At 43.8% G+C, this 24,218-nt stretch overlaps 1 protein-coding gene and 1 long non-coding RNA gene across 2 annotated transcripts in view; one reads left to right on the top strand and one right to left on the bottom strand.

Annotated features, from left to right (window-relative positions):
- The window catches only part of Creb3l2 (cAMP responsive element binding protein 3 like 2), a 133,378-nt gene that overhangs the window by 80,708 nt on the left and 28,452 nt on the right, over window positions 1-24,218 (top strand). Inside the window, exons 3-4 of the mRNA XM_048340286.1 lie at window positions 6,608-6,824; window positions 19,971-20,146. Coding sequence (XP_048196243.1) covers window positions 6,608-6,824; window positions 19,971-20,146 — 393 coding nt within the window. The remainder of the gene's footprint in view (window positions 1-6,607; window positions 6,825-19,970; window positions 20,147-24,218) is intronic.
- LOC125347189 lies at window positions 633-23,546 on the bottom strand. The gene is made up of 3 exons (XR_007210127.1): window positions 23,534-23,546; window positions 6,859-6,864; window positions 633-1,380 (listed from the first exon to the last, which is right to left on the bottom strand). It is a non-coding gene; the product is annotated as an uncharacterized LOC125347189 (long non-coding RNA).

The raw sequence follows: 24,218 nt of genomic DNA, 5'->3' as shown, positions 1-24,218 counted from the left end.
AAATGGCAGCTGTAGCTTTTATACTTTCTGAGCTGGGCAAATACATGTGGTCATGTCAGTGTAATGACTCCTCATCTTTAGACAATGGTTTCCATTTGGTAAGATGGGTGAGGCCCACTTAAGTCACAGGGTAACCTTTTTGTCAGACATGCCTTTTATTATTACTGTTTCTCCCATTTGTAAAGAGTTCCCAGGGGAGAGAGTGAGTTGTAATATTCAATGTATATCTTACAAAACTAGGAAAATGGAGGGGAGAGGTTGGAAGAGAATAATGAAAGGGGTGACATGGATCAAGGTGCATTGTACCTATAAACTATTTATTGAATGGTAATTCTTTGTACAACTACTTAAGGATTATATATATATGTGTGTGTGTGTATATATATATATGTATATATACATATATATATTCACCCAAACTACTTTATGCCTCACTCTTGGCAGTGTACATTCAGTGGCTCTGGAGAAATGTGTAACAACCTCTATTGAACATTACAGTATCATACAGAATAGTGTCCTACCCTGGAAATTCTCCGCTCCTTCTGCTTGTCCCTACCCATCCCTCAAAGTAACTTTTTATAAAACATAGACTGTATCCTACTGATGGATTTTTACTAGGGCATCTTTAAATAGCATCTATTGATATCTTTATAATTTACTACTTATCGAACTAGACGTGTTTGGGGATAGGGATTCTAAAAGACATTCTGTTTCTGCCTGTCAGATTTCTGTAAAACAAATATTACTGCACCAAAGCAAAAGAAAAACCCAAGAAACAGACCTTCCAAATTCCAAACTTCTGTGTAATATAGAAGATCTCCAAGCCTTATCCTTCATTTTTTTAAACTTAAAGAAATATGGACTGTATGTAAATGTGTGAGGGTCAGAAACAAGTGGGGCGTGTTTGACATTTTCTTGTAATGAGTGTGTTGACTTGTGAGCCTTTTTCTCTCTCTCATTTTTTTCCCTTGACTTAGACAAGGTTGCTTTTTTCTTCCTGGTTAGCCTCTGGCACTTGTGTAAGACTTTGTCAGGTCTAAGGCCATGGGAGGGAGGGCTTCTCTCCCTGCAGGGGCTGGGGGAGTGCAGCCCGGTGGCCCCCAGAGTCTTGGGCCTCCATCCCGAGCTACACAGAGCTATGTTTTGTTGGAGGGAGACCTTGGTTTCTAAAGTGAGCTTGAGGTGTGTCCTTTAAATCATTTCTTGTCAGCTCGCCCCACCACATTCCCTACTTTGGTGGCTCCAATCTTTGAGTGTTTTGTGCTCCCCTTGGGCTTCTAGTTACAGTTTTTGAAGTACAAAGGCTTCTTCTGCATAAACGCCATCTTTTGAGCCAGAGGCTCGCAGCAAAGGCAATCCCATTTCCCAGCTGGGGGGAGGCTAGAGACCAGGATCCATTCAGGGTACAGATCAAACCTGATTCTGCATTCTTCCCATCTGGACCCCAGCACCCTACCTTGCCCTTTTCACTGCCCCAGAGCAGAGTTCATAGGGGCAAATGAAATAAAGCCATAATGGAGAAAGAGGGCTTTCTCCCTCCTCCCAAGTAGGAAAGCTTTCGTGGCTCCCTTTTATGTTGCCTTCAACATTTTAGAGAATTACAGGGTACTGTAGATGAATGGGTTGTTAGCTCTGCCCTGTCACTGTTTCGATATGGTTCCTACTATCTCTGCTGTCAGTGTTTAAACTCAGGTGCATAGATTCCCCTTCTCCCATTCGAGACTTTAGGAGTGGGTCCCTGAGTCAGAGAGAGGTGTTAAACTACAAATCTAGTTTAAAATCTACTCCATTACTTCATCAGAACAAACACATACATCCACACCTAGCATGTGCGTAGTTCTAGAGAGAAAGAAACTGAGTACATAGGAGGTGATACTAATGCCTGAAATTCAGGTTTCACTTGGCCAAATTCCCTGACACCCAATGGGGTACAGTGTAAGACTGAAATCTACATTTTTGTTTTTGGTCCAGTCAGTCCTGCCTCCCACTGAAGAGGTCTGCTGGGCGGACGCCAGGTGGCACAAAGTCTTAGAATGTACCCAATGGGCACCTTCTGTGGGACACAGGCCCTGAACAGCCGATAACTTACTTCCTGGAGAGGGACTGTTCTCTGTGTTCATGGCTGACCTTTCTCCATCTCTGGAAAAAGGATGCTGGATGGTCCAAAGGGACTGGATTTCCAACTGAGACACAGAGTGGATAAGGCAGACTGATGAAATATTTAGGTGAGATGGAGATGAAAAGTAAATCAAAGAAAAGTAAAAGTATGTCAAATTAAGAGATGCGTCCTCTAAGTCTCTCTGTCCAGGGAAGGTCAATCTAGGTAATCTAGGATGATTTTATCAAATAAATTTGTTTTCACCTGCGGTTGGTTTCCTCATGGTAAAGAGGAAAATGAAAGGAGGTCCTAGGAAGAACTGTGAGAAGACATGTCGTGTTGGAGGTGAAATGTCAAAATTTATTGTTTTGATTATGTTAATTAGTAAAAAAAATCACTAGCCAGTGAGGTGTTAGGTGTGTGTGTGTTTGCTTGTGTGCGTGCATGTGTGTGTCAGTACTGGGGCTTGATCTCAGGGCCTTACCCTTTTTTTTTTTTTTTTGGCCAGTCCTGGGCCTTGGACTCAGGGCCTGAGCACTGTCCCTGGCTTCTTTTTGCTCAAGGCTAGCACTCCGCCACTTGAGCCACAGCGCCACTTCTGGCCGTTTTCTATATACGTGGTGCTGGAGAATCAAACCCAGGGCTTCATGTATACGACGCAAGCACTCTTGCCTCTAGGCCATATTCCCAGCCCCATCAGGGCCTTACCCTTTCTTGCTTAAAGCTGGATCTGTATTGCTTGAGCCACAGCTCTGCTTCTGGCTTTTGGGTGGTTAATTGGGGATAAGAATTTCAGGACTTTTCTACCTGGGCCGGGTTCACAGTCAGATCTCAGCCTCTGGAGTGGCTAGGATTACAGGTGCGAACCACCAGCTTTGCATCTAATCTGGTCAGCAGCATCACTCCTGAGCATGGGCATCCTGTCTTACAGCTGTTAAAACTCTTAAATCAAGTGCTAGCGACTCATAGAGTGTAATCCTAGCCACTTGAGAGATTGAAATCTGGAGGATTGAGGTTCAAGGTCATCGTAGGCCTAAAAGTCCTGAAGACTCCATCCCCACAGAGAGAAGCTGGACCAGGCAACTTGTGATATGCCTGGTGGGAAGCAGGACAGGATCTCAATAGTAATCAGCAAACAAAACCAAATAGGTGTGAAGATGTGGTTCAAGTGGTAGAGTCCCAGTCTTAGCAAGCTCAAGGCCCTGAAGTTCAAACCCCAGTACTGCTCAAAACAAAAAAGCCTCTCTCCATGTAGGTGGATAGTGAGGCGCAAATACCTTTCCTAGGACAAGCAATGTGGAGAAGTCCAGTCAACTTGATGTATGAATACTGTGTTTAATGGTCTCCCTGTAGAGGACTGGAATCACAGAATGTGGGGGAGAAAGCAAACTGTCCCTGAGTGTCATGATCCTTAAGTGAGTAGTACTTTCTAAACTCAATTCAAATGTTAGATTCAAATGTTAGACAGAATGGCAAAACAGTATGGTGCCACTATCTTGAAAGAATTAGATTTTTTTTTTTTAATAATCCTTGAGTACTTTACTAAAGTGCTTGCAGGATCTAAGACGATCTCTCCACAAGGACCAGCATGTTTGTCTCTGGCTGGTATGATGAGCTGCTACTGACCCACCAGCAGTGGCAGTGCAGTTGCCCTTCCTGCTGTGTGGGGGAGCCCACAGCTTCTAAAGAGACCCAGGGGGAACCCCGTGTCTGGGCTGAATCCCATCATCTGGCGGTATTAGATGAGTACTTCCTAAGCCCTGGACCTTCTCAGTGCTTACCCCACCTTAAGTCCCCAGGTGGGTGGGTGGACACAGTTGGTCCTTGCCTCTGGGTGGATTCTCTTCTCCAGGGGGGACTGTCATAATAATGCACTTGATAACAACTGTTTTCTGGATTCTTCCAGGACTGCCTGTCATTAGGGCTAGATTGTTTCATAACATGATAATTAGTGTATTATCCAGAGTGGGGGAGCTTGGGGAAGGGGAGCAGAGCTGGAGGAAGTTTATTATTGGTTATCCAGGGATGCTCATGAAAACATTCATTAGTGCTGCTCAGGAGAGAGAAAACTGAATGTCAGCAGGCAATCCAGACCTGGGCAGCTTTGCCTCACTTCCAGCTGGAACAGAATTCCAGAAGGCTGGTAAAACTGGCCAGCCCCTTTGTAATCCAAGGGACAGTATTGTGGTTTGGAACTGGAGGGACTGAGTTCAATTCGTGCCTTTGCATTTTTACCTTCTGTTATTTTGCCTTTTGTTGTTTTAACTGGGGTCTTCAAAGGAACTCCATGAACATCCCCTATTGGACAAGCTCTGGGAGCTGCTTTTGGGGAATGGGGTGCCGACTTCAGATTCTCTTATAACCAGGAAATCTGGTCCTAACCCTTATTAGCCTTCCTTGCTTCACTTGGGAGTTGGTTAGAAATGAAGGCTTTGGGCCCTGCCTAGATCTGTGAATCAGGGCACATGTCTTAAGATTTCCCCCAGACAGTCCATATGTATCTAGAAATTTGAGAATCACCAGCCCAAATGGTAGCAGATCTGGGAAAGCAAGAGCTTTTCTGTCTTATTTATCTTGCATTCCTAGTGTCTTTCTAAAGTGAACATTTGGTAACTGCAAAATCAGGCTTTTCCTCTCATGTTGGGCGTATGTGGAGTTCTAGGCACTTCATAAACTGGGAGTAAAGGAGTATGAGGTGCTGTGGGCAAAGGGGTGATGAGTAGGCTGAAGGTCACCTTCGATGATTGACAGCTGAGGCAAGAACAGACAGCTGGTAATGCGTCTGTATGGGCATGAATTTGACATTTGGCCATGTCTGGAGGCACTTTTGTCTTTACACCTTGGGGAATATTGCTGGCATCTTGTGGACAGCCACCGAGGATGCTGCTAAACATCACAGTATGCAGTTTAACAGCCCCACCCTGCGAAGAATTACCTAGTCCTCTGTGTCAGTCGTTTCGTTTGAGAAACGCTGCGCTGCAGATCCTTACACCACAAATACATCTCTGACAAGGATAGAAGGTGAATGGGGCTTTGATTCTCTCAAAGTGGGACAGTAGAACAAGAGATCTAGACATCCCAGGGGTTAACTATTCCTGTGTCATGTCCATAGTGTATTGATGGATGGGATGTTCATGATATTGGAGGGTGGGGAGAGCAAGTGAATAAGGAGATTATGAGAAAACTAGATAGGAACAAAGTCCAGGCAGTGGGATAATACAGAGAACCTGACTCCTGAGTGTTTTCTGTCCGTCTAAGAAATTCCTAAGACAATCAACTCATAAAGAGAAAAGGTTTCTTTTAGCTTCCTGTTTTGGAGGCTTTAGCCCATGAGTAGTTAGTTGCCTGTGCGCTTTAGGCAAGGCAGCCCTGTATGGGGTAGAGGGGAAAGCTCCTAGAAGAGCAAGACTGTCCACCTCCTGGTTGAAATGTGACCCCGAGAAAAAGTAAGAGACTAGAATCCTACAGTCCCCGTGAAGGGTGCACTCCCAGGGTCTTGATGATCTCCCATTAGGCCCCACCCTTCTTAGGAGGTAGTGGAGCCTGAAGGTCTTGATAATACCATAGGCCGGAGGCCAAGATTCTTGAACACATGGACCTTTGGGGTCATTCCAGATTTAGGCTATTCCACTGCCTCTATTGCCTTTGATCTTGGCCTTCATCACACCCGATGCTGTGAAATTGGGGGATAGCTTCTTTATGGATCCTGCCAGTGGAGAATGTGGCAAATCACAACAACAGTGGCCCCCAGGGACTGGTGCCATCAAACAATCCATACTCCTCTCCCTGTGGTTCTGCCATTCTTCTCCTCAAGGAGCAGAGCCTAGTTTCCTACCCCATGAGTCCAAGTTTGTGACTTCCTTTGGAGGCTATAGAGGTAGTAATGTCCTATGACTTTTGGAACCCATTCAGATTTTTTTCTTTTTTCTTTTTTTGCAAGTCCTGGGGCTTGAACTTAGAGCCTGAGCACTGTCTGTGGCTTCTTTTCACTCTAGGCTAGCACTCTACCACTTGAGCCACAATGTCACTTCTGGCTTTTTCTGTATATGTGGTGCTGAGGAATCGAACCCCAGGGCTTCATGTATGCTAGGCAAGCACTCTACCACTAAGCCCCATTTCCAGCCACCCATTCAGATTTTTGTTGTTGTTTTATTGATCATGGATCCTTTCTGCAACCACAAGAGGAAGCCCCAGCCTGACACGGCTTTTGTGAACCAGCTGCCCTAGGCCAGCCCCACCCCCAGCGAACCCTCCAGCTCATGAGGCTGTATCAGGAAACCCCAATGAAATCAGCTCATCCTAACCACAGAAGGAACAATCATTTAGGGCTATTTTAAGCCATTAAACTTACGGTTTACTAGACAGAAATAGACAAACGGATATTATGCATAAGTGACTTTAGGCAATGGAGTGCTGGGTGTTTTTGCCTGAAGCAAAACGTGTGTAGAGTATGTATCGAATGATTGTAAGGAAAACTAAGCTGTTCTCCTGTTGTTGTTTTTCTTGCAGCACTTCTCGGAACTTCTGGACGAGTTTTCCCAGAACGTCTTGGGTCAGCTCCTGAATGACCCTTTCCTCTCGGAGAAGAGCGTGTCAATGGAGGTGGAGCCGTCTCCTACGTCCCCAGCGCCTCTCATCCAAGCTGAGCACAGCTACTCCCTGTGCGAGGAGCCCCGGGCCCAGTCTCCTTTCACTCACGCGGCCCCCAACGACAGCTTCAATGATGGTAAACACTCAGAGCAGGGAAACACATGGGGCACGGGGCCCTTTGATGGTAACTCCTTCAGAGGGTAGAGTGTGGGCCGTGTTACCATCGGTACCCACATCAGCTACACACCTTCCATGTGTGAAGACCTGGTACCAGGCTGTGGGAAATACTCAAGACTCAGATGTATTTCTCCATACCAGGCTGTGGCCCTGTCAAACTTGCTGTAACTCGATAGCAGTAATGACTTTCTTTCATCCTGTGGGCAACAGAACAGCCATTTGCAAACCAGCCTGTCTTCTCTTGATAATAATTCCCACTGGTCCAGTAAGTCTATTGTTTCAAGAGATCACATTATTTTTTTTTTCTGATAAAGGATTTTTTTTTTGACTGCTGTTAATCTTAGGAGCTTCTTACACATCTTCTTGACCCATTTCTAGAATGTTCCATGGACCTCGTATGTCTAGAATCTTGATGAACATTCTTAGACTTCCCTTGGTTATTTTTATCATGTTCATCAGTGATGTCATGAGTGTAGTATTGTTGAGGTTCTGTTTTTCTAATGTTAGATTCCTTGAATTGTTTTGATTATTATTCTCTAGGTCTTTAAGTGTTTATACATTCTACCTTCCAAACTCTCCAAGGCATATATACATTTCTTACTGAAGGCTTTTGTTTTCTTAGAGGGATAGTAGATACCTTAAGTACTTAGAATAAGTTTGGAAGAGTCTGTTCTCAGAACAGTATATGACTTGTTCACCAGAAAAAATCAGTGTGGGGAATCTTGCTGACTTGGTTTTGCTTCTGGTTTGGAGCGTTCTTCCCCCTCCCTCTGTTTGTGCCACTACTTGGGGTTGAACGCAGGGCCTCACGCCCCTACTTGGTGTATTCTTCACGGCAGGCACTCTACACTTGAGCCACACCTCCAGTTCCCTCCTCCTTCTTACACTGGATATGCATGGCAGATTGGTTGGTTGGTGGCTCCATACAGAGCAAGTTTCATCATGCTCCTCTTTAGTAAAAGGCCAGTGCCTCTCCTACTTGAATTAGGAGGTGCTTCTTAGAGCTACTGCAGTCCTCAAAGGAACACAAACTCTCAGGCCAAGAAGCTATCCTATCTTGGGTTAGAGAATGTTATAGGTGGCTGGGAATGTGGCTTAGTGGTAGCGTGCTTGCATGAAGCCTTGGGTTTGGTTCCTCGGTACCACATAAACAGAAAAAGCTGGAAGTAGTACTATGGTTCAAGTGGTAGAGCGCTAGCCTTGAGCAAAAGAAGCTAAGGGGCAGTGCTTAGGCCCTGAGTTCAAGCTCTAGGACTGGCAAAGAGAATGAAAGAAAGAAAGAGAGAAAGAAAGAAAGAAAGAAAGAAAGAAAGAAAGAAAGAAAGAAAGAAAGAAAGAAAGAAAGAAAGAAAGAAAGAAAGGAAGGAAGGAAGGAAGAAAGAGAGAGAGAGAAAGGAAGGAAGGGAGAGAGAGAGAAAGAAAAAGAGAGAAAGAGAAAGAAAAAGAGAGAAAGAGAGAGAAAGAAAAGAAAAGAGAGATAATATTATGGGTATTAAAACTTCCCGCTTAGATACATTTCTCCTTTGCATAAGTTACTCTGCTCCACAGGTCAGGAAATGGGGCCCCATGATCTCAGTGAAAGGAATGTTGAGAATCTGTTCGTGGATTCTTTCATGGCTAGACCTCGACAAAGCTTTAATCTTATGCTCAGATTATTTCTTTTTCTGATGAAAATTTAGATGCTTGGTACCTTAATCCTTCTCTATAGTTGTCAGCTTTTCTTTTTAACCCTCATATCAGAATAAGGTACAGTATGTGGAAGGTTCCTCAGAAGAAAAGGAACTGAAATCATTAGAGGACGTAAAGTCGATGTGAAGGAAAAACAAAACATGCTTAAAGAACTTGGAGAATGTCTACATCTTAGCATTTCACCAAATCTGTTTCTTCTTCCATGTCACATGTCCTTCTCCATTTTTTTTTTGCCAGTCCTGGGATTTGGACTTAGGGCCTGAGCACTGTCCCTGGCTTCCTTTTTGCTCAAGGCTAGCACTCTGCCACTTGAGCCACAGCACCACTTCTGGCCGTTTTCTATATATGTGGTGCTGGGGAATTGAACCTAGGGCTTCATGTATATGAGGTAAGCACTCTTTGCCACTAAGCCATATCCCCAGCCCCTGTCTTTCTCCTTTTGTCTTCTTCCTCCTAGTCTCCTTTTCCCTCCTTCTTCCCTTCCCTCCTCTGCTTCTGTCCTCCTGCTTCTTCTCCTTTTAATCTCTCCTCCCCATTCCTCCTCCTCTCTGTCCTGCTTCTTCCTCAGTTTCCTTTCTGATGGAGGAATGGCACCACAGCATGGTGTCTGGCACCCTCAGAATGTGGGATCCACAGCAGTGCCTTTTCTGACCAGGGAAGTGCTTCTGCTGGTCACACAGGACAGAGCTTACTCACTGTGGTAAGGGACTGCACAAGAAGGGGAATAGGTGAACAGTCGGAGGCAGGGATCACTGGGCGCCATCTTGGAAGCTGACTTCCACACCTCTCCTTTGTGACTTTCTTCCACGCCTGAACTCCTTCACCTCACATTATCAGTGCCTTATATTGTTGCCACTCATTCACCAAGAAGTTCTCGAGTTCATGTGTGAGGCACTGAATCAAAGGGAAAGCATTTGCTCATTGCTCTCACAGAATATATCAAGTGGGGAGGATTAGATTTGTATAATTTGTGGTTAAAAGTGATGTGCTGCACAGGCACACCTTGTTCCAGATTCTTCGCCATTCACTCTCTGCCAGTGATTACTTAACTTTCCTAACCCACAAGTTCATTGTGTATAAAACCAGGATAATGCCAATTACCTCATGTCTGTTTCTTGTGAGGATGTGGTATGATAATGTATTTCAATGAATGAGCCCAAGTCCTGGCTGACAAATGATATTGTCCTTAGCCTCTGTTATAACTATTATTATTTGAATCCAAGATCTTTGAGAGAATGAGAAGACTGCAGGTATTCAGGAAGGCTTTGGGAAGGATTTCTCAGTTTATCCACCCTCATTCTAAAATGAACTGTAGTGGATGCCTAGCTGTTCAACTTATTAATAGCTTGTTCTCTATTTATTAGCTTTTTCAGTGAATCTGCTTTAAGTTATAATCCCCTAGAGGAAAGATATGAATTACCATCCAGGAGGAACTGCTTTCTGAGGACTGATGGGTAGAAATGTCTTTTTAGATAATAGTTAAGATACTTCTACAGCCAGTATGCTCAGATGTTATCTGAAGATTGTTAGATATTTGCCTTTTCATATTATTTCCCTGTTACAGAATCTCAGATGACTTCCCATTACTTTTTAGGATGAAGCTGACCTTATACCCATGGGTTAGGAGGCCCTTGTGAGCCGATGGACCACCCTTCCCAGCCTTGGTCCAGTTGCTGCTGTCCATTTGCCTCTCGCATTGGCTTTTCCACTCCACTTCCTCTTTTCACACTCTTGTCTCTCCTTGGAGTGCCCATCACCTTCTCTGCATCCTCCACTCACCTCCACTCAATGTAATCTCACTTCATGTCTGACTCTCCCATCTAGAAGTTGTCACCTCTCATCGTATTTCCATAATACTTTCATGCTACTTGCAAAGAGATGATTATGATTGTACTCGTGTAGCTGTATTTTGGGACACCCATTGGTCATTGGTTCTCTTTTATATGTTGAGTTGATGGAGAGCAAGTAGAACTCTGTCTGACACCTAGCACTGTGCCTGGTATGTTGAATGTGTCCAACCAAGGTTTATCTCATTGCCTTACCAGTGGAACAGGCTGTTAAGGGGAGAAGGTCTGGAAGACTGAGCACATCCCTGGCCTGTGCTGATGGTGTGATGGATGCCTTTTCTACTTTCCCTGTCCCATCCTGTGCAGATACATGGCAACAGTATTTGGTCAAGGTGGTAGCTCTTGGTTGATAATAAGTGTCATGTACAGAATCAAGCGGAGTGCCAGATAGAAGGAGATATCTTATAAATGCTTGATGATGCATTTTTAAATTCTGTACTTCCTTTTTTGAGTACCAATCACATAAATGGCGGTCAGTCACAGGCCACAAAAATAGAAAAGCAATAGGGAGTTTCTGGGGAGGTGAGAGAGAATTGAAATTCGAGTGAGGATAAACAACCTATTGAAGGTGACGCGAGCAAAGATCAGCAGAAGAGAAGGGCAAGAACCACACATGTATCTCCGGAGAAAGATTGTAGGTAGCAGGATCAGCAAGTGCAAAGCCCATGTGAGCAGAAGTATAACAGGAATATATTGATGCCCATTTTGTGTTCAAATAGCTAACTAATATCTGCTTAGCAGCCTCACTGTTCTAGAGTTCAGGGGTTGGAGATAGCCTAATTAAATTAGCTCTGCAGATGAACATTTCCCTTTAATCCCACTTGGATTTTGAAGCCTTCCTGTGTGAATGGCACTGTGGGTACTTGTGGGACACAGTAATGAAACTTAGATCCGGCCCATAGAAGCCAAGTTCAGTGAAAATACTTTGTATCCACATACCCAGTCAGACAGAATGTGAGCAATGTAGCAAGAGGAAATTAAAATAGGAGTTCCAGGGGGGAGGTGGGGGGAGCGCACACCCATTGAGGATGACGGGACAAGTTGGATGAATGAGGCTGACTTTTACTCAGTCATTGGAGCATGGCCTAGAGATGGCTGGAGAAAAGCAGCTGAAAGGCAGTGGGCTAGGGCATTGAATCTTCTGAAACAAGATCCCCAGTGAAAGGACAGGAGCACATCTCCAAAAGTTCAGGGTCCCTCCCTTTTCTGTCAAATCTCATGGATTTTTCTGCCTGGGCTGGCTTTGAACCACTATCTTCAAGATCTTCCTGAGTAGCTAGGATTATAGGGGTGAGCCACCCCGCCTGTCACTAGTTTTAAATTCTTGTTCCAGTTAATATAAATGCAACCGATCAGAGTCACGGGTGCATGTCTGTGGTAGTTAGGTTGAGGGGAAATAATAATAATAATACCTCCTTTCCAGGAAGCGTTTCTTATCATGAGGGCAAAGCACACAGCGTTCAGTTCCCCCAGCTGGTACCTTGCTCTGTTTGTCGATTGTGCATCCCTAACAGGCTGACCCAGTCATTTTCTGAGAAGAAGCAGACTGGGTTAAGTAGAGTTTGTAAGTGGTTTCTGGTCCACAGTCCATCTTTGTGAAAGTCCTGAGATTTTTCTCTGAGCCAGCAAAGGAATTTTTATAAGTAGGGGATAACCAATAGGAAAGGAAAACTAGCTGAGATGTGTGATATCAAAGTTGAAGGTGAACTGGGCATAGTGGTTCACACTTGTATTCCTGGCTCCTCAGGCTAAGATCTGAGGACCCAGACGTGAAGCCAGCCCATGCAGACAAATCTGAGAGACCCTTAAATCAACTAGCAAAAGTTAGGACTAGAGGTAGAGCTCAAGTGGTAGAGCACCAGACTTGAACAAAAAGGCTCAGGAAGACTGGGAGGCCCTGAGTTCAAGCCCCAGTGCTAGCAAAACAAACAGCACAAAAAGTTAAAGATAAATGAACAAAGGAGCAAGTTGCCCAGCAAAGCATCGTCTAGGTCCTGGCTTCAATTGTGTTTCTGACTTTTAACAATGGGAAAATATTGGGGAACAGAAATTACTTTATTCATTTGAATATCATCTTGCATTCTTCTTAAAAGGTGGACAAAAGCAGCCCTTCTCAAATGCAAATGCCACCTCAAAGCAGATAAACCACCTGATGAAGTGTGACTGCTCTTCAGGCAACGCAGAAATTGATAACATTTTAGAGTAGCTGTTTGCATTGAATCTAGTGTTCTTTATCTCTTGAGAATAGCCTAGGCAAAACTAAGAGTGCTTACCTCTGGTGAAGGGTACTTGGGTTTTCTTTGTCTCATTTTACTTAGATCAAAAACAGTTCTTCTGGAATCCACTCTAAGCCTGAAACCAAGTGGTTTCTGTATTTGGGATGTAGTGAGAGGCTCAAGGCCCGTCCAGCTTTGCAGTGGATGGTGAGAGACACAAATAAGCAACTGGCTTTCTTCTGATGAGTATTTTGGGGGCTTCTTGGGCTCTCAGGGACACAGGACAGCCAGGCAGGCTGACTTAGTATAGATACACCGAATTTACAGAGCTGCTTGAGCATTTAGGAATGAAAGTGATCATCTGCGAGCATAACGTGAGCAGGTGGTGCAGGTGTGAGGTCAGGTGGCATTTGTAAGTGGGGCAGGCTGGAGGACAGCAGGGATTTGATCATTTGGGGTTTGATCATGCCTGGCCACAGGGGGATGGTAGGTTTCTGAGATTCAAAGGAGAAGATAATGTCTTGTGATTGATCTTGGGAGAGCCAGGAAAGAGTGCCTAGATAACAGATACCTAGGGAGCAAGGGGAAGATACAGAATCTGAATGACAAAGAGCATGGATTTTGAACTGATTAGAGAAAGCAGCCCACGGGGCTGGGTGTGCTGGGAACAGCTAGGGGTGAGTCATAGGTGACTTTGGTGTCTGCTCCAAAGTATTGGAGGGATCTGCATGTTGACGTATTGCCAGGAAGTGGCAGCTGAAGGGTGTCTCAGAGACAAGATGAATAGTTGTGTCTTTATTGCGTTGAATTTGAGATGGCGAGAAGAGCATTGATCTGAGTCATCATAGAGGAGCAGGTGCAGGTGTTCGTCATTGACCCACAAACTGGGTCCCCAGTCACAGGTGGGCTGAAGAGCCGACCTCATTGTGGTTGGGTAGGACAAGTAGGGAAACACAACTAAAAAAGACAGCCATGATTCCCTTAAGAAAATAAATACAGCAAAATAATGCCCCGTTGGTCTGCCTAGCCAGTGCAACGTTAGGATAATTTAAGATGCAGTGGTCCCTACCATTTAGCCATTAGAATAACTGAATATTCACAAATAAGAGGTATAACTTCAATGAAGAAAAAGAAAGCACCCATGCATTTCATGCATATGTGTATACTAGATAAGCCTTTTGAAGTCAGTCGTTTATTCCATGGATATGTATTCAATTCATGTTCATTTCTTATTTATCTTTAAGTAAGTAGTTGTCCCGTGCATTTCATGCATATGTGTATACTAGATAAACCTTTTGAATTCAGTCGTTTAGTCCACGGATATGTATTCAATTCATGTTTATTTCTTTACTTATTTATCTTTAAGTAGTTGTACAAAGGGGTTTTAATTCCACACATTCACTTGTGAGGACCGTGTGTCTGGGTCACTGTCACCCCTCCCACTGTTCTCATCCCTCCCAACCCCACTCATTCCCTTCAGTTCCCTGATGCCACTTTCACATGCGTACGTTGAATGTTAGCATTCTGTCTACCCACCCTTCCCCTCTCCACTGGTCTGGGTTTGTGTTCTAGACACAGGGCCCTGTGGGTGTGGGGGAGGGTCTGGAGATGTTAGAGCACTGCTACGAGATGCCTTAACCTCTACAATCAAATCGTGTGGACTCAAATACAGGCTATACCTGTGACCCATAGTGTTACCCTGGGTGAGTAGCTTAACTCGCGTGCCCCACTTGCCTGAGCTTTAAAATGAGAATAATGATAGTATAGCATATAGCATGGTTGTAGTGCTGAAATGAGTTAATACTGACTTACTACTTAATGCTTAAATCAGTGTCTGTCAGTTTTCAGGCACTGAATAAGTATTAGCTATTATGGTTATTGCATTTATGCAGCTTACTGTATAAATAGAAACATAAAGAGAGAAACATGTTATATTTCTCTAATATATATATATATATATATTTAATTTGTATTTAAGGGACTCAGGAAGGGGATCATGGGTAGACACACCTCTAGCTTTCATGTTGCAGGCTGACACATTGGACACAATTCTTGTTCTGCCTCTTTCTGCTCCCCAGGCTCCAGAACCCATCCTTACGTGGACTTTTTTTTTTTCTTTAAAGGTCAAGATTTGTCTATTCCTTTGAAAATAGTCAAAGGGCTAAAGGATTTGGATATCTAATTTACAAGTATTTCTTCTTCATATTAGACATGTACTGTATATGCATTATTATCATATACGTGGCATTTGTACCATGATTTGTCTTTTTAAGTATGTATGCCCCCTCCATGGAGTGTGTGTGTGTGTGTGTGTGTGTGTGTGTGTGTGTGTGTGTGTGTGGAGAGAGAGAGAGAGAGATTGTGAGTCAAATCTCAGTTCATTACTGACTCTTTTCCCTCCCTTTCCTTGGTATTTATTGAGTGTAGCTATGTAGCAGTGGGTTTGGAAGGTCTGCATTTGGTATGCATCTGCTTTGGTTTTTGTCCCTTTTTATATTCCCGGACATTTATTTGGTTGTCTTAGCATTGAGCCTCTTTGTTGATTGCTGATCCATTTGGCTCTGGGACATGAAGGACGTATCACAGACAGTGGTTCCTTTCTATATTCCTGCCCCTAGCTAAGGGCTGTGCTAAGGAGATGGATGTTTGAGTGGAACCGTTAACAGGTGGCTGTTTGTACGAAATCAGATGATTTGAGGGGAGGGCTCATTTTTCTATTCCATAGGAAACAATGCTAAATTTATTGGGGGGATTTCTTATCTGTAATGAACCTGACAAGCTCTGTGAGTACAACTCAGGAAAGACATTTTACTGATTCATTTACTTCTGTGTTTAGAAATTAACAAATATGGTGTATCTGCCAATTCTTGGCCTTTAAGTTTAGCAAATTGTTCAAATAGCTAAGGTTAATTCTAGTTCTTAGTCTTAGTAGATCTACTGATCTTTGTTCCAATAATATTAAGCTACAAAAATAAGATCCTGAGTAAAGTTTTAATACTCATTCCTCAGTCAGTCTTTTGTTATCACCCCCCCCAAAGGTTATATTTGTCATTTTGTTTTTTTCTGATTTGATATTTATTTCCACTGGGGACAGACTACAAGCCAACACCCATTGGTTTGGAATAAAGCTCTTCTCTCTAATTTCAGTTACTGTAACCTTTCGATGAGTCCAAGTCAGAAAAAGACACACTCAATCTCCAACTTCTCAGCCAGTATACTAACCATGTTACCAGAAAGTTTAGAGCTCCATCCTTGCATCTGATGAGAGAAGCATTGAGACAGGAGTCAAACATAAGCGAAGATGATAGAAAAGTTTACTAGAAAAAATATATGGCCAAGATAAAGAACAGGTTGCATAGATATACTATAGGAAGATGGCACTGCAGCCTGTGAGTACCATCTTGGCTGTATTCCTCCTTGGAGATGTCTTTCTGATGGGTAGGTCTCCTTTGTGTTTCTGGTAAGGTTATGACATCAAAGATGATTATCCTGTCTTTATTTCCTCATTCTTGTGTAGCCTCCTACCCTCATTTCATTGTCAGGTGGGTTTTGGTTTATCATAGAATTTGTCCATCTGCAAATTCTACAGGCCACAATTCCCTGATTGGCTGCTTTTATACTAGATCCTAACACTACTAGCAAAGTAATGTTGTCACCAAACTACTTACTAGCCAACTTTCTAAATCTAAAATCATTTATTTTGTGAGGTAATCTGCTAGTACATCTAAGTAGTGAGTCTATAAGTATTTATGGGTATGATCCATAGCAGATGATTTATAGGAGTTCTTTTTGAAATACAGGTAACTTTGATGGGATAGATTATTATGTAATAGAATTTCTTACTCCTAGCCTGCTGGCTGTGTTGTGGCATAACAAACCACCTCCAACTCACTTTCTGAAATAAACGTTGTCATATTATTATTCCTCACCTGTCTGTTCCAGGGGTCTTGCTGATCTACATGGGGACCAGTTGCATTCATTGCTAGGTTCAGTTGCATTCATTCATATCTCTAAGGCCAGCATTAAATTGACTGATTTTGGTGAGCTTCTCTGGGGAAGCATTGAGCTATTTCTGTGATGCTGCCTGTGGAATCAGTAGATTATCCTGGCACTCCCTCTCATGGTAATGGTGACACTAACATAATATAGTCTTAAGGTAGAATCTGCAATGTGTTAAGAGGCTAACATGCTGGCCTAGGTTAAGTCACACAGTAAAGAGGAGGATACTAAAATGTCACTGGTCAGATATGCAACTTATTTGCGTATACTAAGGTGTCTCTTATTCAGCCCAAAGGACTCTGAATGGGCCCATCCAATCCTTGCAGCGTCTAGCCAAGAACTGCTACCCTGAAGCATAAAATAGAGCAGACAGAAGCAAGCAATACCCATGTGTGATTATGTAGGGACAAGAGTTATCCAATACAGACAATGCAGAAAAAAAAAGTGTTTATACTATGAGGTTTTTTGAAAAAAAAAAAAAAAGGCCTGAGTGCTCTGAATGTTCCACCTGATTTACTTATTTTGGCATATTTTCCTTGTCCCTTTTCTTGAATTTGTTGCACAAGTAGCCTATTATTGTGCCTAGATTATAAACCTTTCCTCTGTTATTAAAGAAGCTTTGTAAGTGTAATATCTGTATAAAAATTTTACTGAGTGACCATACTGTCATGCACCTAGCTTTTCTCTTGTTGTCTAATATTTTGGTTATTTCCAGTGTTTTGTGATGGTAAATAATGACTCAGGGAGCATACTCCACTCTGGGAAGAATAGTCTAAGAGATTCCCTCTGTAAGATAACCAGAAAAATAAAAGCTGGGCTGGAAGCATGGCTCTAGTAGTAGAGCACCAGCTGAGCAAGCACGCCAAACAAGAATGTGAGTTCCTGAGTTCAAGTCCCTATCCAATTAAAAAAAAAGAATATAGGCTGTTGGTGACTTATTTTATGAATAATGTTTGTGCTTTGAAGATGGTTTCACTAGATTGAAAGAACCAATTCCATCATCTAATTTATATCTCGTATTTACTCTTGTAGTATATGGGTATGCATGTATGTGTGCGCGCACACATGTGTGAATTAAGTTGGATCACAGTCATCTTGATTATTATGTCGGGGATTATATCTCTGGATTTCGTGGTCACTGGACCTGTTTTCTCAAGGCTGTTCATTTCATTATGCACAGTGGCTGTGTTCCATCTTGTTATCTCTCTTCCAGCCTCTGCCAGGTATAGATATGACTCAGTTTGGACAACTTGTATGTACTCCTTCCAAGAAGCGGAGACATTGATGTCTTACTTCAGAGCCAAGAACATGCAGCCTGTGTTTTCTCTGCCTCTCTGTTCCTCACCTATTGCCCAAAGCTCTTCCCTGCGTTCATCTCCCTTGCTCTGGATAGCCTCTAGTTCTTAGCCTCTTGAAGAGGCAGTAGTTGTCCTTTGGCCCATGGTTCTAGTTGCTTGTCTAAGCTAAGCCGGACGCCCATCTGGCCAGCAGAATTCTGCACAAGCATGCTTAGTCTCTTTCCTCTGGTCGCCATCAAAAGACACTTTGTTCCGTCCCTGCTCGTCGTGGGCTGACGTTGCCCACACCCATCACCCTCCTCACTCAGCAGCTTGTAGATCTCGTTCTAAAAGGAAAATTCCCACATTGTGAAGGGGAACTTAGCTTTTCTAAAGAAAAGTTCTGTTTCTAAAGAAAGTAGCTGTTCCCTCCTCTCCCTGTACTGTACCTTTATATAAGGAAAGGGGTGGCAGATACTGTGTGTGTGTGTGTGTGTGTGTGTGTGTGTGTGTGTGTGTGTGTGTGTGTGTGTTGATCCTGGGGCTTGAACTCAGGGCCTGGGCACTATCTCTGAGCTGTTGTACTCAAGGCTAACAGTCTACCATTTGAGCCACTTCTGGCTCTTCGGTAGTTAATTGGACATAAGAGTCTCATAGATTTTCCTGCTCAGGTTGGTTTTGAACCATGATCCTCAAATCTCAGCCTTCCTGAGTAGCTAGGATTACAGGCATGAGCCACCAACTTGTAGCCAGGAATCAGATTCTTGAGTGAATTTCATGAACAGCTTTGTCCTCTGGCGGAACCAGGGTTTGGGGCAGGTAGGGTATATTTAAAGTTTTCCATAAAAGCATCAGGACATGTCTTAGCTTTCCTTATACGTCATTTTATGAATCTTCAGTAATACCTCATTTTATTAAAACTGGTCTCAGGTGAGGGAGGAGACCATGGGTGATCTTTCCTTATTCCCATCTCCGGCCTCCTCGGTTTTCCTGTCCTGTCCTCTGCCTGCTTTTCCAGGGCGGTGCTGGAGTTCTATCTCCAAAGTTCCTTGGTGCCCTTGAAGTTTCTAGAAGAATGTGTAGTCGTTGGCAGAGGGGCTTGGGGCTATCTCGCTGCCTGGTCATTCTCTGTACCACAAGTCAGTGAGAAGCATGAAAGCTTTGGTAACAAGAGGAGACTCAGCCTCCTCTAGACCCTTCCTTCTTCCTGGATGAGTATTTTGTCCATTTCAGCAAAAGATACATGTTTGTTACAAACTTGGAAGTCCTCCAAACAGCTGAGCAACTGGCTTGGGAAGTCTGGGTAGGTTTAAGGCTTGGATAAGAAGACAGAAGACAAAAAAAAAAAAAAAAAAGCTGTGTTCCAGGGACAAGGGGAGTCCCCTTGCTTGCCCACCACGTGCCTCTTTTGTTCTTACATGTATTTATTTTGAGTAGATTGTGCAGTGACTTGGTTTGAAAACATCAAATGCATAACTGATTACACATCAAAAAAAAATTCCCCACCCCCCTTCTATTCCCCACTTACCTAGCCTCTTTCCTGCCCTGCCCATGATGTCAGGTTTCTTCACTCGTGTGTGTGATCCATCCAGAGTTCTTCTGCCATCTCGCATGCAGGCATATGTATGCAAGTGTATTTCTACTTCTTGTCCGTTTGCTTGTTTTTGTTTTTTGTTCTAGTACTGGGGCTTGAACTCAAGACTCTACATTCTCACTTGGCATTGTTTTTGTCCAAAATGAATGCTTTATTAATTGAGCCACACTTCTTCCAGCTTTTTGCTGGTTAATTAGAGATTTGAATCTCATAGACTTTCTGCTCTGGGCTGGGTTTGAACCATGATCCTCAGATCTCAGCCTCCTGAGTAACTAGGATTCCAGCCACTTGTGCCTGGCTACTGTTCATTTCTTCATCTGTTTATCTTCCCTCTGGAGTATTCCCTTGGTTCCTTTTTCTTTGCCTTTTGTCAATCCTTCCTTGGAGCCTTGTTCAAGGATATGGGTCAATGGACATTAGTTTTGGTTATGTTGAATTCCTGAGCAAGTTCCTATGCCATGCTTCTTATTTTTTCTTCCGCAGAGGAAGTGGAAAGTGAGAAATGGTATCTGTCCACTGACTTCCCTTCAGCCACCATCAAGACAGAGCCGATCACGGAGGAGCAGCCCCCAGGCCTGGCTCCCTCAGTCACTCTGACCATCACGGCCATCTCCACCCCTTTCCAGAAGGAAGAACCTCATCTGGAAATCAACAGTGGGGTATGCTCAATCACCGCCTCCCCCCATCCCCCGCCCCTATAAACAGGTTGGATCAGAAGATTCAGATCTCTACTCTCAAGGCATTTATTTATTCTGGGGGTTGTAGACATTAAAAGTGTGCATGAAAAATATCAAGACTGTTGACTAGTGTTGGCATTGGTTATATGACATTGTCCACGAAATACAAAGGAAAATTAGTAGCAAGGCTGATTTCATTATTTTTTTGGCTGATACTACAAAATGAAAAGTACAGGTGAATATTCATGATAGAAGAAAAGAAGTGGCTCATAGCACTTTTTTTTTTTTTGAGCCAGTGAGAGAGGAATAGTGAAGATAATGGTTTAGGAAGGGCCTGGCATGCTGGTCTGTGCTGGTAGTACTCGCTACTCAGAAAATAGGAGGATTGCAGCCAACATGGGCAAAAATATTAGCATAGAGCCAATCTCCACAAATAAGTGGAGTGCTAGGATACACCTGTAATCCCAGCTATTTGGGAGGTTTAGGTAGGATGATTCACAAACTTTTTAAGTAAAGACAAAAGGGCTAGAGTTGTTACTCAAGTGGCAGAGGACTTTTCTTGTAAGTGTGATGTTCAGAGTTCAAATTTCAGTACCACCCACAGCACAGATAATGGTAGAGTACCGTGGCCACTAGGGGGTGCTAGTTTCTATGTCCTGTTCTGCTTTCCTCATTACCCAGTTAAAGGAATTTCCCCCCCTCCCCACCATAGATCTTGTTGTGCTGCCCCTGAAAAACTATGAGAACTGAGAAATCTCTTTCTGGGCCACCACTGAGGCCTGCACTGAGTAGGCCTTCTCTCTGAGTATTTCCGGTATTTGAACTTGGAACAGAATCACTTGGAACAGAAACATGTTTGTGTATCTCCCAGTCCTAGCTTTCCTCTAAGCTCACAGCCTCAGGTTCTAAACGAGGACTACAGTGAGATTTGTCACGTCACTTGCCCTGTGAGCCAGACGTAGCATCTGTCTGTTCAGGGAGAGGTAAGATGACACCTGTACACTATATCCTCCCTAGGTAAATGCAGGGTGGGACATGGAAAATGTCAAAGCTGCCTCTGGCACCCCTTCCTTGGTAGATCCCTGGATCTCCTTAGTGGAAGAGGCTCCTGAGATTTGTATTCATTTCCTTGGACCACAAGATTTTTAGTTCAGTTCATAGGTAAGCGGGGATGTAAGTAACATGGCTTAGGCCTAGCCCCCTGTGTGTAGGCTCCATATTTCTCTTTCCCTGTGGGTTATCTCATGGTTGGATGTCATTGGTTGCTGGGAGAAAAGGGCGTGGCTTAACCAGCACACAGTGCTGTACTGCAGGACAAACTGGAGGCCTGTGGCTCTTTACAATTTTACTAGAATATTTTTATCTTTAGTCTCCCACAAAACCAGTAGAGAAAAGCAGTGTTAAGTGAACATTGAACCTTCTTTTTTTGTTTTTTGTTTTTTCCAATCTTGGGGCTTGAACTCAGGGCCCGGGCACTGACTCTGAGCTTCTTTCGCTACTCTAGCACTTGAGCCACAGCACCACTTCTGGCCTTTTCTGTTTATGTGGTACTGAGGAATCGAACCCAGGGCTTCTTGCATGCTAGGCAGGCACTCTTACCAACAAGCTACATTCCCAGACTGCCTTGAGCTTTTTTTTTTTTTTTTTTCTTGGCCAGTCCTGGGCCTTGGACTCAGGGCCTGAGCACTGTCCCTGGCTTCTTCCCGCTCAAGGCTAGCACTCTGCCACTTGAGCCACAGCGCCGCTTCTGGCCGTTTTCTGTATATGTGGTGCTGGGGAATCGAACCTAGGGCCTCGTGTATCCGAGGCAGGCACTCTTGCCACTAGGCTATATCCCCAGCCCTGCCTTGAGCTTTTAATGAATGAATTCGTTTAGTGGCGGTACTGGGGCTTGAACTCAGGGCCTCACATTCTTGCTCCACTTTTTCCACTCAGGGTGGTCACTAGGTTCCGCGAGCTGTACTGCCACTTCTGTCTTTCTGCTGGTTCATTAGAGATAAGAGTCTCTTGGATTTGTCTGCGCTGACTGCTTTGAACCTCTGTCCTCAGATTTCAGCCTCTTGAGTAGCTAGGATTACAGGTGTGAGCTCATGGAGCCAGGCAGCCTTGAGCTTTCCATGATGATATTTTGAGGGCTCTATCAGCTGAAATACCAGGCTTGGAGGTAAGAAAATTAAGAACTAGAATAGCCCCCCAGTTAAAGAAGCGATGCATGCTTTGCTGTACTGCAGAGTCTGGTCTGGTCTGAGGGGAAGGCCAATAGCAAAGCGTTCTCCTCTGTTACTTCAAGGTGGGTATTTGATTTTAAGAATCATGTTTGACTCTGAAAGTACTGCAGGACAGGGGAGGCGAGACATTAGAACTTCTAGGCACAGTCAGGAAACTCCCTGAGCCAAGTTCCAGGGGCACAGCAGATTGGAGAGAGACTTGATAAATGGGACTACATTAAAATAAAAAGTTTCTGCACAGCTAAAGACATAGCTGCTGAACTGGAAGGACACCCAGCCAGTTGGGAAAAGGTCTTCACCAGCAATGCAACAGACAAAGGCCTAATATCTCTCATATCCAGGGAGCTCAAGAAATAAACCCCTCCCAAACCTAATATATCAGTCACTCAATGAGCAAGGGAGCTAAGGTGAGACTTCACAGAAGAAATAAACATGGAAAAGAAGCATAGGAGGAAATGGTCACCATCCCTGGCTGTAAAGGAAATGCAAATAAAAAACAACCCTAAGATACCGCCTCATTGCAGTCAGCATGGCCTATACTCTGAACCCAGGCAACAACAAATGTTGGCAAGGATGCGGAGAAAGAAGAACCCTACTCCACTACTGGTGGGAATGTAAACTAGTACAACCACTCTGGAAATTAGTCTGGAGGTTCCTCAAAAAACTAAACATAGGGGCTGGGGATATGGCCTAGTGGCAAGAGAGCTTGCCTCGTATACATGAGGCCCTGGGTTCGATTCCCCAGCACCACATATACAGAAAACGGCCAGAAGTGGCGCTGTGGCTCAGTGGCAGAGTGCTAGCCTTGAGCAAAAGGAAGCCAGGGATAGTGCTCAGGCCCTGAGTCCAAGGCCCAGGACTGGCCAAAAACAACAACAACAACAACAAAAACTAAACATAGATAAACCCTATGATTCAGCCATACTGCTCCTGGGGTATATACCCTGAGCAACAGGATCCAGGATACGACAAGGACACCTGCACTTCCGTGTTCATTGCTGCATTGTTTACAATAGCCAAGATATGGAAACAACCCAGATGTCCTACTACAGATGAATGGATCAAAAAATGTGGTACCTATATATAATGGAATTCTACACAGCTATTAAAAATGATAAAAGAATGACATTCACAGGGACACGGACAGGACTAGAACAAATCATGTTGGGTGAGACAAGCTAAGAACAGAGAGACAAACGGCTCATGGTCTCCCTGATATGCAGGTGTTAAAATCAAATTGCAAAGAGACATGACAAAAGAAAACAGAACCCAAGATACCCATACACAGTGAGAGTAGAAAAAGGTCGGTTGGGAGAAATGCACCAAAAAAGTAAGACCCAAGCACTACTTCCATATGTACCCCAAATAATATGCAGACTGAATAGAACTCCAAAGATAAGGAAACAAAGGACATCTTTTAGTATTTAGAGGACCCTGTATTCTTTACTTCACATATGGTGTATACACGTGCACATCTGAGGGAATCTGGGAGGAGGGCACACAATGAGTGGAAAGTGGGTGAAAAAAAATACAGTAGAGGGGACCCAACAGCTGCAATGGACATTGATGAAAACGAACTAAGCAACTCAAGGGCCGGGGGGGCGGGGGGTGGAGAGAAATGAGAGAAAAAGAAGGAACAGATTACACTAAGCAAAAGGAAAGAAATGTACATCTCACCTGACCTGGAAGGAATTGTTTTATTGTTAATGTTTGTAGAGTTCATAAGCATTGTGGACTAGAATAACAATGTCCATCATGGGAAGGTTAAAAGAATGATGAAAGTGTGGCCTTGGGGGTGAAGGGGGTTTGGAAGGAGGGAAGGTGGG

Source organism: Perognathus longimembris, chromosome 2 (assembly GCF_023159225.1).
Source record: "Perognathus longimembris pacificus isolate PPM17 chromosome 2, ASM2315922v1, whole genome shotgun sequence".
In the NCBI taxonomy this organism is placed as follows: Eukaryota; Metazoa; Chordata; class Mammalia; order Rodentia; family Heteromyidae; genus Perognathus; species Perognathus longimembris.
This window is presented reverse-complemented; position numbering and strand designations above follow the sequence as displayed.